The sequence below is a fragment of the Eulemur rufifrons genome, chromosome 9, assembly GCF_041146395.1.
Source record: "Eulemur rufifrons isolate Redbay chromosome 9, OSU_ERuf_1, whole genome shotgun sequence".
NCBI lineage: Eukaryota > Metazoa > Chordata > Mammalia > Primates > Lemuridae > Eulemur > Eulemur rufifrons.
In genome coordinates, this window is record NC_090991.1 from 19935344 (window position 1) to 19952285 (window position 16942).

A 16942-nucleotide genomic window follows, 5' to 3' on the forward strand; every position below is an offset into this window, starting at 1 on the left:
CGTTGGTTCGGCAAAGCGAGCGATTTTTCTCTTCGTTTTTGCTGCTTCTTTTCTCCTCCTTTTTCTTGGTCGGTAGAGTGCAGTTATGGGTCGCAAGAAGAAGAAGCAGCTGAAGCCGTGGTGCTGATATCCTTTGTCGGCTTGAAGTCGAGGCCGAGCTGCGGTGCCGGTAGATGGGCTCGGGACTCAGAGGCCTGGATTTGGCCTGTGGCGTGGAGCGTCTGATATAGGCCTCGGGGTGGGGGGCTTGGTGGCTGGGATCGGATTTGGGAAGGCTTCTCGGAAAATGGGGTCCCTAGGGCGAGAGGCTATGGCATTTGTGGGTTGTGTGACTGACTCTGTGACTTAGGAGGAGGATGTTTGGTACGAATTTTGACCCACGGGGAGGCGGCCTGGACCCCTCCACCGGGGACAGTGTCCCGTGAGGACTATTTAGCCACACTCCGTTGTTTTGGTGACGATTCAACAAAGGGACTTTCTTCGACTGTAACAGGCTGATTGACTGACTCCGTGGAGGTTTGAGGAAGAGCTTCCAGAATCTGTCACACTTTCTCTGTCTTTTTAGTCAACCCTGGATTCGGACCCCCCCCCTTTTTTTTTCCTTTTGCGGAGTGGGGGAGAACTAGCTTCCGCGTCTCTCACCCAGAGGCGCCTTAATCTTCAGGAAGCGTTTTCGTGGGGTGGAGTTTCTTGTATCTATTACCCAACTTTGTAGGACTAAAAATGGCCTATCTTACTAAAAAGGAAAACTCTTGTTAAAATGTGGAATCCTTTAATGCTTTTTCCGAAAGTGTTAATATTCTTTGTTAAAATTGATTTTATTTACGGTCTTGTACGTAAAACGATTTTTTGCAGAAATACATTTATTTATAACGGTTAAAAAATAACTTAAAAGCAATTATGGATTTGGTAATGTGCTTTTAGTACAATCTGAGTATTGATGTAAGAATTCTCAGCTTTATTGATTTAACTCCTGTGAATTCAAATACATTCCTTGGCAACATAAATTCATAGGGAGCTGGAAACAACTTTATGAACTGTTAATTAGAAATCATGTGTCATTGTTCGCTATGTAGTTAACCCTAGATTCTAAATGTTGGCAAATTCCTAATATTTAGATTGTTTTTATTTCCTACATATCCAGTGAAGTAATTGTCTTGACAAGAACTTGGAGATTTCTTCACATTGAACCCTTTCCTGTTCTCTGTGCAATTGTACGTGTTGACATTTAACAAGAAAAAAGTTAATTTCACATAACATCTCTTTTAAACATAGGAATTCGACAAAAGTTTATTGCCTATCACGGAGATACAAAGTACCATTTTGATTTTAGGTGTTTGCATATTTTAATGTTATCTCTGTTTTAGGATAGTGTCATTATTGTGCCATATTTATGCCTTAACAATATTGATCAGGTATTGTAATAGAGATTTTGATGATGAGAAGATCCTTATACAGCACCAAAAAGCAAAGCATTTTAAATGCCATATATGTCATAAGAAATTGTATACAGGACCTGGCTTAGCTATTCATTGCATGCAGGTAAGGATTTTTCTTCGGTATTTAGGTTTTGTCTGTTTGTAATTTGGAAACAACATGAAAACATAATCTTCACTTTCTCTTTGACAGCTGTATTTTGTTTGCTGCAGGAGATAAAATAGCCAGCATTTTGAAAACCATATCTGTTCTATTGCCATCAAGAAGATAAACAAATTGAGTTTTTATTTTTAAAGAGAGTTTATATTTGTATTTATCTTTAAATTATTGATAATATCTTTTTAGGTTAGATTGGTGAGTATTAGGTTGAAAGCACAAAATATCTCCTCAGTACTTGGGGCAGAGAAAAAAGGATCAGTGAATATAAATTTTGCGGGTGGTCTGCACATAAGAATTATTACTTAATTAGCTGCCCTTACTGCTACTGAAGGGTTTATTTGTCTTAATCTGTAGCTTTGGGATAGGCTTATTTCCACAGTTCATTCCATGGGCTTCTTTTGGAGTGGCAGTAATTTATTTTTATTTTTATTTTTATTTATTTATTTATTTTTGAGACAGAGTCTCGCTATTTTGCCTGGGCTAGAGTGAGTGCCATGGCGTTAGCCTAGCTCACAGCAACCTCAAACTCCTGGGCTCAAGCAATCCTCCTGCCTCAGCCTCCCGAGTAGCTGGGACTACGGTCATGTGCCACCATGCCCGGCTAATTTTTTCTATATATATTTTTAGTTGTCCAGCTAATTTTTTTCTATTTTTAGTAGAGACGGGGTCTCGCTCTTGCTCAGGCTGGTCTTGAACTCCTGACCTTGAGCAATCCTCCCGCCTCTGCCTCCCAGAGTGCTAGGATTACAGGCGTGAGCCACCTCGCCTGGCCTTTTTTTTTTTTTTTTTTTTTTTTGAGACACAGTCTCACTCTGTTGCCCAGGCATCAGCCTAGTTCAGAGCAACTTCAAACTCCCGAGCTCAAGCGATCCTCCTGCCTCAGCCTCCTGAGTAGCTGGCACTACAGGCATGCACCACCATGTCTGGCTGATTTTTTCTATTTTTAATAGGGACAAGGTCTTGCCTATTACTCAGGCTGGTCTTGAACTTCTGAATTCAAGCAATCCTCCTGCCTCGGGCTCCCAGAGTCCTAGCATAACAGGTGTGAGCCACTGTGCATGGCCCAGGAATGGAAGTGTTGTATTTCATTTAATAATTTCTAGGTTTCTTGAGTCCTTTCACTAGTAGGTAATGAGAACTTTGTAGCTTATGTTTTTATGTCTCACTCAACATTATTCTGTTTTTGCCAGTCCTAGAGTTGCCTGAATTTTTGCCACATCAGACCTTAGAGAAATGTGAGATGAGCAAATCCCTATTCATTGAAACTACTGTTGGTCGGAGACAGGGAAAGATAGCTTCTTCAAATTTATGTTCACTCCAGTTACTTTACAGTAACAACAGTTTAATGTCCATTAAAAAATACCTGAGAGCCTGCTATGTGTTTTTTTTTTTTTTTTTTTTTTTTTTTTGAGACAGAGTCTCGCTCTGTTGCCCGGGCTAGAGTGAGTGCCGTGGCGTCAGTCTAGCTCACAGCAACCTCAGACTCCTGGGCTTAAGCGATCCTACTGCCTCAGCCTCCCGAGTAGCTGGGACTACAGGCATGCGCCACCATGCCCGGCTAATTTTTTCTATATATATATATTTTTTTTAGTTGGCCAGATAATTTTTTCTATTTTTAGTAGAGACGGGGTCTCACTCTTGCTCAGGCTGGTCTCGAACTCCTGACCTCGAGCGATCCACCCGCCTCGGCCTCCCAGAGTGCTAGGATTACAGGCGTGAGCCACCGCGCCCGGCCAAGCCTGCTATGTGTTAGACCCACAGCTGTGCACTGTGGTAGCCACTGCTTGCATGTGGCTATTTAAAATTAATTAAAATTAAGCTAGTGAGGTGGTTCACGCCTGGAATACCAGCTACTCCGGAGGCTTGAGGCCAGGAGTTGGAAGCTACAGTGAGCTATGATTGTGCCACTGCACCTTAGCCTGGGTGACAGTGAGATCTGATCTCTAAAAATAATAATAAAATAAAATTATGTAGAAATTTAAAAATTTAATTTCTCAGTTACAATATAGCTACATTTCCAGCACTCAGTCTGGCTACTCGATGGATAGTGGGAGACTATTATATTGGATAATGCAATTACAGCACATTTTCGTTTATTACACAATTTCTATGGACAACTCTGTGTTAGAAATTTTTAGGCACTGTTTTAGGTACTATACAGCATTGAATAAAACAATCTCTTCCATTGTGCTGTTTAGAATTATGTTGTAGGGGAAAATAACCTTTAAATATATTTAGTTTTTCATATGGCAGTAAGTGATAGAGAAAACTAAAACTATATAGGAGGAATAGGGAGGGCCACAGGATAGTTAGGAAAGGTCTGAATGAGAAGCTGACATCAGAGCAGAGATCTGAAAGGAAGTGAGGGAGAATGTCCAGGGAACAGCAAATGAAAGGCCCTCACAAAAGGAGGATTCTCTAATACTGAAGGAAAGGAAAGGGGCAGCACTGTGCTCTTTTATATAGAAGGGCTTGCAGGCTATTACAGGCCTTATTTTTTATTTTTTATTTTTTTGAGACAGTCTTGCTTTGTTGCCCGGGCTAGAGTTAGTGCCTTGGCAGCCTAGCTCACAGCAACCTCAAACTCCTGGCCTCAAGCAATCCTCCTGCCTCAGCCTCTCAAGTAGCTGGGACTACAGGCATGTGCCACCATGCCCAGTTAATTTTTTCTGTATATATTTTTAGTTGTCCATGTAATTTGTTTCTATTTTTTTAGTAGAGATGGGGTCTCACTCTTGCTCCGGCTGATCTCGAACTCCTGAGCTCAAAGGATCCACCCGCCTCGGCCTCCTGGAGTGCTAGGATTACAGGCATGAGCCACTGTGCCCAGCCTGTAGGCCATTTTCTTTAAACGAAATGAGGGGCTTGAATAGAGATCTTGTATGCTCTGATACACTTTCAAAGGATCATTCTGGCTGCAGGGATGGAAAGACTGCAGAGTGCAGTGAGACCAGTTAGGAAACTTGGAATATTCCAGGCAAGAGGTGGTGGTGACAGAGACCAGGATTTGCTAATATACTAGATGTGGGGTATGAGAAAAAGGCATTAAAGATGATCTCAAGATGTTTGGTCTGAGCAATGTGAAAAAAGACTTACTGTATACCGAGATGCAGAAAGCTGCAGGAAGAATAGACTTAGGGATGAGGACAAGGTAGTTTTGTAGTATAGGTTTGTTAATTTTGAGGTTTATTTAATATCCAGATGGAGATGTTACATAAGCAGGTTGATGTTCATGTCTGGAGTTCATAAAAGTTGGAGCTAGAAATAGAAAGTTGGGAGGGCCGAGCTGCTTATAATCCCAGCACTTTGGGAGGCCAAGGCAGGAGGATTGCTTGAGGCCAGGAGATCAAAACCAGCCTGGGTAACAGTGAGACCCCGTACCTACAAGAAAATTTAAAAAAGAAATCTGAGAGGATATAGTATAAAGGTAGCTCGTTTAAACCGTGATACTAGATGTCTTTTCCTGGGGAGTATAGTGTGAATAGAGAAGAGGTGCAAGGGCTCTCCTGCTCTGAGCCACTCCCCATATTTAGAGGTCAGGAGATTAATAGGAACCATCAAAGGAGATTGAATGGAAAACCAAGAGAGTAGTGTCCTGGAAGCCAATGAAGTGTTTTAAGGAGTGAGTTATTTAACTAAGTCAGTTGTTGGTGGTCGGCTAAGTAAGAGGTGTGAGATTGGATTAATTGAAGTGGAGGTCATTGGTCACTAGACAAGATTGGGTTCCAAGGGTAATGAGGGGGAAGCTTGATTAGAGTGCTTTGAAGAGAAAATGGGAGAGGAAGTAGAGGCACTCTTTTGAGGAGTTGTACTATAGAGAAGAGCAGAGAAATTGAGCAGATACTGAAAGAGTTTAGTTGAGATACTGTTAGTAACATTTTTAAATTGATTAAGTGCTTATTCTCATAGCAACCTGTAAGATAGGCTTGGCAGTTAAATTATACTAGTTTTATAGATAATAAACCCTAGGACATTAGTAAATTAGATTGTTCACAGCAGTTTCTCACCAATGCTTGCTCCTGTCTTTTCAACCAAGACCATGTAACCTTGAAGAACATATGAGTTGTTTTATCTGCATTTATGAAGGATAGCAATATGTTTTCCAAAAAAATGCTTAGGAAACAGGATGCTGAAGTCACTTGTTGAGTATTTTATCTACGGTTTTTTTTTTTTTTAAGAGGCAGGGTCTTGCTCTGTATCCTAAGCTGGGGTACAGTACAGCCTTAAAGCCCTGGGCTCAAGTGATCCTCCTGCCTCAGCCTCCCGAGTAGCTGGGACTACAGACATGTGCCACCTATGCCTGGCTAATTTTTTCTGTATATATTTTTAGTTGTCCATATAATTTCTTTCTATTTTTTTAGTAGAGACAGGGTCTCACTCTTGTTCAGGCTGGTTTCGAACTCCTGAGTTCAAAGGATCCACCGGCCTCGGCCTCCCAGAGTGCTAGGATTATGGGCATGAGCCACCGCGCCTGGCCAGCATTTCTAATAAGCTTACAGATGATGGTGATAGTCTAGGCAAAATACTTGACATCCACTGGCCTCAGTTTAGTGGCTTTTGCTGAAGAAACCACGACTGACAAAGACATTACTATATTGGCCAAAGGTATCCAGGTTTGAGAATTAGAAAGGTTTGATCTAGCAAAACCATACTGAAAGAAAAGTCCTAAATTCCCAGTGTATTACAGTAAACATCTTAAAGTGCCTCAAATATCTCATTAGTTATGGGTGATGCTAATTGTGAATGTAACTTTTTTAGTTTGTAACAGCAGGTAAGTGTCAAGGTCTGTTCTCAGAAAATTCACTATATTCTGATGCTTAATGTGAGACTGTTTCATAATTTATTTCTTTTTTTTTTTTTTTGGAGACATAGTCTCACTCTGTTGCCCGGGCTAGAGTGCCGTGGCATCAGCTTAGCTCACAGGAACCTCAAACTCCTGGGCTCAAGCAGTCCTTCTGCCTCAGCCTCCCAAGTAGCTGGGACTACAGGCATGCGCCACCATGCCCGGCTAATTTTTTTCTGTATATATTTTTTTAGCTGTCCATGTAATTTCTTTATGTTTTTAGTAGAGACAGGGTCTTGCTCTTGTTTAGGCTGCTGTTTCAGAATCTTAATTCAGACTTGAAACATCTCTGGTTTGGATAGAACTACTAGTTATTGCTAATAATTCAAGCCCTGGAGATTATATGGTAAACTTGAAAGAATACTTATTGAGCCCTTACTGTGTGTTGGACATCCTGCCGTGTGCTTTTGTAGTCACCATTTTATTTAATTCTAAAAACTGTAGATGTTCTTTAGTATGTAGGTGAAGTGAAGAGAGAGTGAAGTGTAGAGAGGTCCAGTGACTTGCTCAGTGTCACAAATCTAGCAAATGGCAAAACTGGGAAGTGAATCCAGACAGTCCCCCTATAGAACCATTTATTCTTTACCATTACACTAAATCATTTTTGAGTAATCTCAAATTATTTTTACAAAGACTTTTATGAGGCATTTTTGTCTTATCTAATGGAAGTTGGGGTTTCTTTTCGGGGGTGGGTTAGGTGCATAAAGAGACAATAGATGCTGTACCAAATGCAATACCTGGAAGAACAGACATAGAGTTGGAAATATATGGTATGGAAGGTATTCCAGAAAAAGACATGGATGAAAGACGACGACTTCTTGAACAGAAAACACAAGGTAAATATTAAGATGTGTTCTTTTTTCAGACTCACTTCAATGAGCGTTACTATTTTCATCTATAAATTCAAAAGTCTCAATTTTTTATTTTTATTTTTTAAGAGACAGGGTCTCACTCAAGTTGGAGTGCAGTGGCCAGATCATAGGTTACTGTAACCTCGAATTCCTGGGCTTGAGTGAACCTCATCCTCAGGATCCTGAGTAGCTAAGAGTATGGGCATGTACCACCACACTTGCCTAATTTTTGTCATGAAAAAATTTTTTTTGTAGAGATGGTGTCTCACTGTGTTGCCCATGCTCATCTTGAACACCTTGCCTCAGAGTGATCCTCCTGCCTCAGCATTGAAAAGTACTGGCTTTGCTGGTGTGAGCCACTGTGCCTGGCCCAGAATTCTCAATTTTGAGTTCTGTTTTTTTTCTTTGTTTTATATTTGAAGTTATATACTTGGTTTGCATATATGCAATACCATTTGGATCTTTCCAAACATTTTCTATTTTTATTCATAATTGAATTCAAGTGGAATTAGCAAGTGTTGAGGCCTACGAAAGTGAAACTATATATTGCTGCTTTTGATTTGTGTAATCACTAATTATAGTTTTTTTGTTTGTTTTGTTTTGTTTTTTAGTGCTGTTGTTTGACTTGGAATTTATTTTTTTATTTATTTATTTATTTTTGAGACAGAGTCTCACTCTGTTGCCCAGGCTAGAGTGAGTGCCGTGGCGTCAGCCTAGCTCACAGCAACCTCAAACTCCTGAGCTCAAGCGATCCTCCTGTCTCAGCCTCCCGAGTAGCTGGGACTACAGGCATGCGCCACCATGCCCGGCTAATTTTTTTTTCCTATATATATTTTTAGCTGTCCATATAATTTCTTTCTATTTTTAGTAGAGATGGGGTCTCGCTCTTGCTCAGGCTGGTCTCGAACTCCTGAGCTCAAACGATCCGCCCACCTCGGCCTCCCAGAGTGCTAGGATTACAGGTGTGAGCCACCGCGCCCGGCCTGACTTGGAATTTAATGCTATATAATATCCAGATGGTAGAAGCTGTCGTTAATTACCTAGAAAATTTTTTTTGTGTCGAAAAGCTTTATGGAGGTCAGACTTCTTTGTCATAGTTTACCTTTTGGGGTGTAATAGAGAGCTGCTTTTAAAATTTAAAAAAAAAAAAAACTGACTTAGGATAATCATTTTACCTTTTAAGGGATAGGGAAAGGGTATTAACTCTTGCTTAATAGAGTAAAAACATTTGAAGAGTAGGGAACATTGATTTTTTTGGAAGAAAAATCAGTGAACTAACTGCCCTGAAATATGTGTGGTTTTTTGTTTTGTTTTTGAGACAGGCTTGCTTTGTCTTCTAGGCTAGAGTGTAGTGGCATCATCATAGCTCACTGTAACCTCAAACTCCTGGGTTTGAGCAATTCTCCTGCCTCAGCCTCTCCCAAGTAGCTGGGACTACAAGCATGTATCATCATGCCTGGCTGATCTTTTTACTTCTTGTAGAGATGGGGGTCTCACTATCGCTGTTGCTCAGGGTGGTCTGGAGTGATCCTCTCATCTTGGCTTCCCAAAGTATTAGGATTACAGATGTGAGCCACCACTCCTGGCCCTGAAATATATATATATATTTTAATGTTCATGTCCTGAAATTTTTTACTTTTTCTTTTTTTACTTTATGGAAAAAATTAATTAAGACTTTGTTTAGCAGAAAGTCAAAAAAAGAAGCAACAAGATGATTCTGATGAATATGATGATGATGACTCTGCAGCCTCAACTTCATTTCAACCACAGCCTGTGCAACCTCAACAAGGTTATATCCCTCCAATGGCTCAGCCAGGACTGCCACCAGTTCCAGGAGCACCAGGAATGCCTCCAGGTAGCACATAAGGTTTCTTAAAATTCTTGGGACTTTATTGATACTATATTGAAATAGTACTTTTTTCCTCTCTTTAATATTGTGGTGTTTTTTTTTTTTTTTTTTTATGTTGAAATTCTTACTTGTAGGCATACCTCCATTAATGCCAGGTGTTCCTCCTCTGATGCCAGGAATGCCACCAGTTATGCCAGGCATGCCACCTGGGTAAGAAAACTCCTAATTGCCTTGTGGGCTTGTGCCTAGTAATGATTCTTTTCACTTTGGGTGTTATGTGAGTTAAATGTTACTTTGTATTTTTTGCTTCTAGAAGGTACGGGCTCTATAAATCGTAAACTTGTCTAATAAAGGGGTCACTCAATAAATTTAAGGAATATAAATTTGCCTCTGAAGAGAGTAGATTTTTGGGTGTTAGGGCATATGTAGATAGCCATCTGCTTCAATTGCATTTGCTGTGATTAAAGTAGTTGGTTGTAGATTTGAGTTTCTGAGATTCCGAACTATCCGTGACACTTTGTAGTTGTGACAAGAAGCAAACTCTGTAAATGATTTATTTGTCAAAGCATCAAAACTAAAATGAATATGAGGTGCTCGTGCCCATCACTTTTACTTAAATATTGTTGGATGTGAGAGGTATACAATACACTTTCCCACTGTATTTTGAAAATCACAGTTAGATTTTGATTTTGTCATACATTTTCACAGATTGCATCATCAGAGAAAATACACCCAGTCATTTTGCGGTGAAAACATGTAAGCATCTCATTCATAATGTAATTCAGGAGGTATAATCATAATGTCATTTTTTTGTGTGTGTTTAATGGTATCTAGTCAGTTGACTTCAGAAATTTTCTAACCTTCCTCACTAAAACGTCTAAAATTTGCAAGCTGAATGACACAGATCTCTTAAAGGAGGGAAATAAAACATCTGTGAGGAAATAGTAATAGACCCATATAAATAAGGTTATATTCTAAGTGTGCAGCTATTTTCCCCAGACTATTAAAAGTAATGGGATCTGGTAATAAATGTTGGTATTTAAGAAAGAGTGTATATTCTGCCAGAATACATGCTATGTAGGGAAATTAATCAGATAAAAGGTCTAAGTCAAGAGTTGACAAACTTATTTTTAAGTGATTTGGACACTGATATTTGAAGGTGAGCTCTTAGGGGAAGGAAAATAATTAGGGGTTAGGGTTTTAAGTCATGGTTTAGTATTAGGTAGCTATTGTAAATAGAAATTATTCAATTTTGAGTTTACTTGACTGTCTTTAATTTTGGTAGTAGTTTTTCCTTGTTCTTCAAAAAAATCTTATTCCACAGAGTACGTTCAATATTTTCCTTTTGAAAAATCTGACAACTGTAAATCGAGATTTCTTTTTTATATTCTGTGTGGATATTTTCCAAGTTGAAAAAAGGGTGACTTTGCTTTCTCGTACATGTTAAGGAGAGTATATTTTTTCTCAATGACTTTAAATGTTTTGTGAGCAAAGACAATTTTTAAAACATTTTTTACTTTTTAATTTTTTCTTTGCCTTTACTGGTGAACCCCAAGAGTTTGCTGGGGTTTAGAGGATTTATTTTGATAGGATTATTATAGTGTGTTATGTGTTCTTTCAGCTTGATTGGTTTCAATATTAGAGGTCAAATTCAAGTCTTTTATCTAGTGTTGCTTCAGGCTTAGCCAAAATATTTTCTAATGGTTTATACTGTTAATTAACTTCAGTTTCTTGAACTTTGCTTTCTAATAGAATGATGCCAATGGGTGGAATGATGCCACCTGGACCAGGAATACCACCTCTGATGCCTGGTATGCCACCAGGTATGACATAATTAAGAGTTTCCTTTTTAATATGACTGGCAGGCTTTATTCCTAAGATTTTTAGACAATAGATTTGTGAACATTGGTGCAATATAATTTTTAAATTTCTATAGGTTGTAAGTTTCTAAAATTAATGTGAGAAGTGTTATGGTGGACCTTTTTTTGAGGTTTGAAATAGTAAAAATAATAGGCTTTAAAGCAGCCAAAATGAGTAACAGAGTCTATACACTGAAGCCCATACACTTAATAGTGCTTGTATTTGTTAAGAATATTTTAAACAAGTAATATAGAATATTTTAGCAAATAGAGAAACCTAATAAGCTATGCATTTTATTATCTCAGTGGAAACAAAAGCAGTAGATTCAGTGGCTCAATGATACCAAGAACCCTGCTATTTTGAGTTTTTACTTTGCTAACCTTAGCTTTTCTAAGCTAAGATTATATAGAAGAAAAATTGATGATCATTTGATAATGTAGAGTAAAATTTTATGTTGAGGAAGTTTAAAGAAAGCACTGGTGATGCATTTCAGGAAAATTTGTTTAAAGTGTTTATGGGAATAACTTCAAAATTTTTATGGATCATTTGATTCATCAAAGTTTTTGCTATACTTTGCGTTAGTGTACAGGGAACAATTAAACTTTGATAGATGATTGAAACAATTCTCTTATTTCAAGAATTTGGTAAATCAGTAATATCAGTAAGCTTAATTACTGTTTCGCTCTATTCAAGGTCTAGTGGTGTCTTCTACTTAGTAAAATTCTGAAGCAGTACAAAGGAAGGGAAATTTTTTGAGACAAGATTGTTACAGGGGAAAATGACTAAGTTCCTTGGACTTCATTGAGTTGTTTGGCAGTCAGTTGTTAATAATTTTGTAGTATAGAAGCATTTTTTTTTTTATGAACTAAATGTTTCAGTGACTGAGTCCCCCAAACATTTTTTCCTTGGAGGTATGCCTCCCCCCGTTCCACGTCCTGGAATCCCTCCAATGACCCAAGCACAGGCTGTTTCAGCACCAGGTATTCTTAATAGACCACCTGCACCAACAGCAACAGTACCTGCGCCGCAGCCTCCAGTTACTAAGCCTCTTTTCCCCAGTGCTGGACAGGTAAGGTGAAATTCCTGAAAAGGAATAATATATGTAAAGGTAAAGTGTAGTTGTTTACAGAAGTCTTTGCAATTGTCATAGGTCAATTATTTTGTTCATGAAATTTTACATGGTGGCTTATTCTCTTCCATGTTTACACACTGATTTTCTCTACTAATAAAAGGTTTAATGGAGCCAGAGATAGAATATTACTTTCTCATAGCTGTGGACTCTACTTTTTCATAGATTTAGCTAGAAATGGAAGTCTAGTTTTTGAAGCATTTAGAGGTCCTCCTTTACCTATTAAACTATGAGTGGAATGAGACCAAGGCTAAAGTTGAAAGTCCTTAGGACCCTAGCAAATCATTTTGTTGGGCTCTTCCTCTAGTTTGGAACAGTGAGCTACAGTGCTGCACTGTTGCTAGAAGGGAATGATTTGATAGCTTTTGACCACATCCACGCTTTTATTTCCTACTGGTCTTACCTTTTTTCAAAACTTTTTCTAAAACCTGAGTGAACGATGCTTCTGTTATAGATAGTATGCACATAATGATTAAAACCTTTGCTTTTTTTTTTTTTTCAGTTTCATTCAGAATTAAGCAGATTCAGATTTAATTCATTCAGTATTAGGAAGATCAGGATGTATGTTCATTATTTTTCTTTTTTCGATTATCCCTTAGATGTTTTCTTTTTTTTAAGTTTTTTTATTTGTGGGTGCCAAATTAAAAGCATACCTTTATATACTCTTTAAGCACATTAAGTCATGCTTTTATAGTAGATGGGGATTTTGTTTATTGAGAGATGTAAAACTTTGGTCAAAAATATTTTATAGAGAATCATTGATAAAGAATTGGATTGGGGTTGGAGTGTCAGTGTTTACGCATCCTTTATTCTCAGTTTAAAGTATCATTCTTGTAATATCATGATGCAAAACATTAGTTTTAGAAAAGAAAGTGTGGTTAACTATTAACTAGGCTTATGGTGTAGAATTGAAAAAAATTTTTTTGAGGCTCATTCTTTCATTTTGTTTATTGTAAATGCAGTAACTGCCTGCCTCTTTAAATAAATGACATTCGATTGCATTAAATTTTGCATTTGCAAAAATGCAATCTATACTAAAAAGTCTACCACATGGCTTATATTCACCCATTTGTTTGGAGACTTTTCATTGTTTCCTTTCTTTTATGCTACAGATGGGGACACCTGTAACAAGCTCAAGTACAGCTTCATCCAATTCAGAAAGTCTGTCTGCATCTTCTAAAGCTCTGTTTCCTAGCACAGCACAAGTACGCAGGAAGTTGCAGTTTAAAATTGTTAAAATGGCTTTATAACTTAACCCTTTGGACCCTACTTAAAAGCTAAATTTTTGTCCAAAAATATACTATGCTATGTTTAATTTTTTTAAAGTAAAATTAATGGTATATAAGTCAAATGGTATTTGAAAATTTGAATTCACACTAACAACAAAAAGTACCCTTAACTCTTGTGGTTCTAAAGGGTTAAAAGCATGTAAGCAGTAAATGCATTATAGTGGCCAGTGGTTAGCCTGATGCATGATTAAGCTATTTTGATTTATGCTGTTTAATGCATCACATTTAATGTAAGAAAATTTAGTGTTCTGCATTTGGTTCTAAAGTTGGCCTAGTCTACTTGTTTTAGATGTGTTTGATGTTATGAAAAGTAACACATTTGTTAGTGGTAACTTGTTACTTAAAAGATCCTCCTAAATCAACGCTTTCCTCCATGATAATTATCCAGCCATTATTTATTCAAAGAGGATATTATTATAATATTCAAAGAGGATAATATTAATATAGAAATACTTTTAAAGGACATGTCTATAATGTGTCATCATTTTTATATCATAATTGTTCATGCTATATTTAGTAACTGGGGCTTATCTAAACTCATACCCTGTAGGGTTTTTTGTTGTTTAGGATACTTGATAGATTAATTACTTTAAACAACTAATTTAGAACAATAAAAATAGAACACATGCTATACTGTTATTACACTGTATTTTAGCAATTTGGAATAAATACAAAGCATTGTAAATTTAACTTTTGGTGTGGAGGTAGAAGACATCTGAGAAGTTACATATACAGTCTTATTTCTTATTTCCACTATGGTGTTTTGCACTGGACATGACTTTAACCTAGCATCTTTTGATATTCTTAATGGGTTATCTTGAATTTTATGGCGTGTTTTATATTAACTTTGTTTTAATTTCATTCAAAGTTTGATCCATTATTTAATGTTGGTGTCTTGTTTTTAAGTTAAACTGTTCATAGATACATGCATAATTTGGGGTTTTGAAGTTTCATTGATGAAGGATTATATTTTTCAGGCTCAGGCAGCTGTCCAAGGACCTGTTGGTACAGATTTCAAGCCTTTAAATAGTACTCCTGCAACAACTACAGAACCCCCAAAGCCTACATTCCCTGCTTACACACAGTCTACAGCTTCAACCACTAGTACAACAAATAGTACTGCAGCTAAACCAGCAGCTTCAATAACAAGTAAGCCTGCTACACTTACGACAACCAGTGCAACCAGTAAGTTGATCCACCCAGATGAGGATATATCACTGGTAAGTTGTTTTCAGTTTTTTACTAGCAGCATTTGAGTTGAGACTATTGAAGCAGATTTGTCCCTTTGAAAGTGTTAATTTGTACTCAGATGGTCTGTGATATGATTTAATGCTAAATGGTTTTTACCATTTTGATTTAATTTTAAGAAACCACAAAATACTTAAAAGTGGATGGATATTGCATGTTTTGGTCTTAGATGCTTTCCTTCTCCTTCCTCCAGACTGTTTCTAAAAGAAGACAGTAAGTTGGGTTCCTACTCTCTTAAAAATCATTTTAGTTAGACATAAATTTGCATATTTTAATTGAAGAAACTTTGTGAGGCAGAATCCTGTAGTTCCCCTGAAGCCCATATAAAGGAATTAATTTTGATATAAAGTTAATATTTAGGATTTTGGTAATAATACTTTACTAGTTTCTTGCCTAAGCAACATAATTCCTGGAAAGTTGGTTAGCCATGCTTAGAGTATAAAAATAGGTGAAAATTTTTTTTTAAGGCATTGAGATTTTAAATAGTGGTACTGGTTTGTAGGATAAAAGTAATTACTTGGGGAGTAAGGGTAAATATTTAAAAATTGCTTGTGACTCTAAAAATAAAGATTTTAGATGCATGCCTTTATGCTTCATGAACCTTATTGCATTTAGTCATTTAACATTGTGTTTATTTTTATTCCTAGGAAGAGAGAAGGGCACAGTTACCTAAATATCAACGTAATCTTCCTCGACCAGGACAGGCCCCCATTGGTAATCCACCAGTTGGACCAATTGGAGGTATGATGCCACCACAGCCAGGCATCCCACAGCAACAAGGAATGAGACCCCCAATGCCACCTCATGGTATTTTTCTTTTTATGTTTATTATATTTAGTGGATTTTCTGAGTATACACATAGAATGTTAAATTTATCTGCAAAATGCATTTTTGCATTTAAAAGTACAATGCATAGACCAACTCAATCTCTTTTTGTGTCTTAAATGTGTTTTTTTAGGTCAGTATGGTGGTCATCATCAAGGCATGCCAGGTTATCTTCCTGGTGCTATGCCGCCATATGGGCAGGGACCGCCAATGGTGCCCCCTTACCAAGGTGGGCCTCCTCGACCTCCGATGGGAATGAGACCTCCTGTAATGTCGCAAGGTGGCCGCTACTGATCTTACTTCATCCAGTCTAATAGGTTTGGAGATTAAACCTTTTCTCAACTTGTGCTGTTTATATAGCCAAGCTTCCGTCAATAAGGCTTCATTGTGACTTTAACAAACATTATCTTCCCACATACCAGGAACTATTGGACATTTATTTTACATGGGAAAAATTATTTGGAATAATAAAAGCAGGAACTTTTCCTGAAGTTGCAATTTATACTGTATGGCTTCTTTTTCATGTTTCATCTAGGTTTTTAGAAGTGAAGTATAGTAAATTTGGTTCGTTAAATTGTGAAGGCGCTGGAATTACATGAACATACCACCTTAATAAAGGCAAGTTCTGTAAGCTTACATTGTTATTTGTAAAGTTATGCCTTCACAGCATTTCAGATGCTGTTGGACTTCATGTCCCCAACGTAGCTTGGTGAGGGCTGTAACTGTTTCCAAGTACCTGTACGTTGGAAGTCTGAATGTGTAACAATATTTAATGTATTTAGAGTTCCTCATGTTGCAGGGTTTAAGAAATCTGACCCACCAAGGTCATGTGACTTTTCTGTACTGTTAAACTTCATTGTAATAAAATGAGAGAAAAATTTATGCCTTTTTATTCATAACCCAGCTGTGGACCACTGCCCAAAAGGTTTGTACAGATGCATGCCATAGTAGATGTCCACATAATAAAATTCGTAGTTACCAATGCAGTTTTGATATATCATTGGATTCTGTCTTTGAGTTGTAGGTTATTCCTTCTTTACCTGTATATTTTAAACTGAACAGGATATATAGAATTGTATGTTAATGCTTCAGTTAACAAAAAGCTTAGCTACGTATGAGTCTTACATAATATAGGTATGGAATCTTTTCATTATTTCACCTTTCACACCTCTTTGGTGTTGGTACATGTCAAATGTGATAGATATTTAATATGTAAACCTTAATACCTTTTCTTTCCTGCTTAGATGTTTAGAGCCTAGTGCCAGACCCATTCATTTCCTTTTGATTATTTTTGTGACTTCAGTACTGCATGGACCTCAGAAGCTTTTCGGGTGCAAACTTCTAGAAGCTTAGGTGCATGCAGTAATAGCTTCTTGTGCTGTTAATGGGTTGGTGTTATTATTCTAAGTGTAATGCTGAGAATCTAAATGTGCCTCTGTTAGGATGGTTAAC

The 16942-nt window shown here is 37.5% G+C and overlaps 1 protein-coding gene across 4 annotated transcripts; it reads left to right on the forward strand.

Annotated features, from left to right (window-relative positions):
• Positions 1–16461, forward strand: ZNF207 (zinc finger protein 207). 4 transcript variants are annotated; one of them, XM_069482277.1, is made up of 13 exons: positions 1–125; positions 1415–1542; positions 7137–7275; positions 8978–9145; positions 9274–9349; positions 9848–9895; positions 10892–10962; positions 11911–12068; positions 13241–13333; positions 14395–14637; positions 15313–15472; positions 15624–15807; positions 16026–16461. In XM_069482277.1, exons 1-12 carry the CDS (start codon positions 86–88, stop codon positions 15782–15784), a joined length of 1485 nt encoding a protein of 494 aa, XP_069338378.1. In that variant the 5' UTR covers positions 1–85; the 3' UTR covers positions 15785–15807; positions 16026–16461. The 4 variants fall into 4 exon arrangements, with proteins under 4 accessions (XP_069338378.1, XP_069338377.1, XP_069338380.1 ...); XM_069482276.1 differs by having other exon boundaries at positions 15624–16461; XM_069482279.1 differs by lacking the exon at positions 13241–13333 and having other exon boundaries at positions 15624–16461.
• Positions 16462–16942: the final 481 nt, after the last annotated feature.

Bases quoted from the DNA above. Each gene is read 5' to 3' on its own strand.
- ZNF207 (XM_069482276.1), top strand. From the start codon at position 86: ATGGGTCGCAAGAAGAAGAAGCAGCTGAAGCCGTGGTGCT. The intron at 9,146-9,273 runs GTAGCACATAAG...TCTTACTTGTAG, and splicing joins AGCACCAGGAATGCCTCCAG to GCATACCTCCATTAATGCCA. The intron at 10,963-11,910 runs GTATGACATAAT...TTTTCCTTGGAG, and splicing joins GATGCCTGGTATGCCACCAG to GTATGCCTCCCCCCGTTCCA.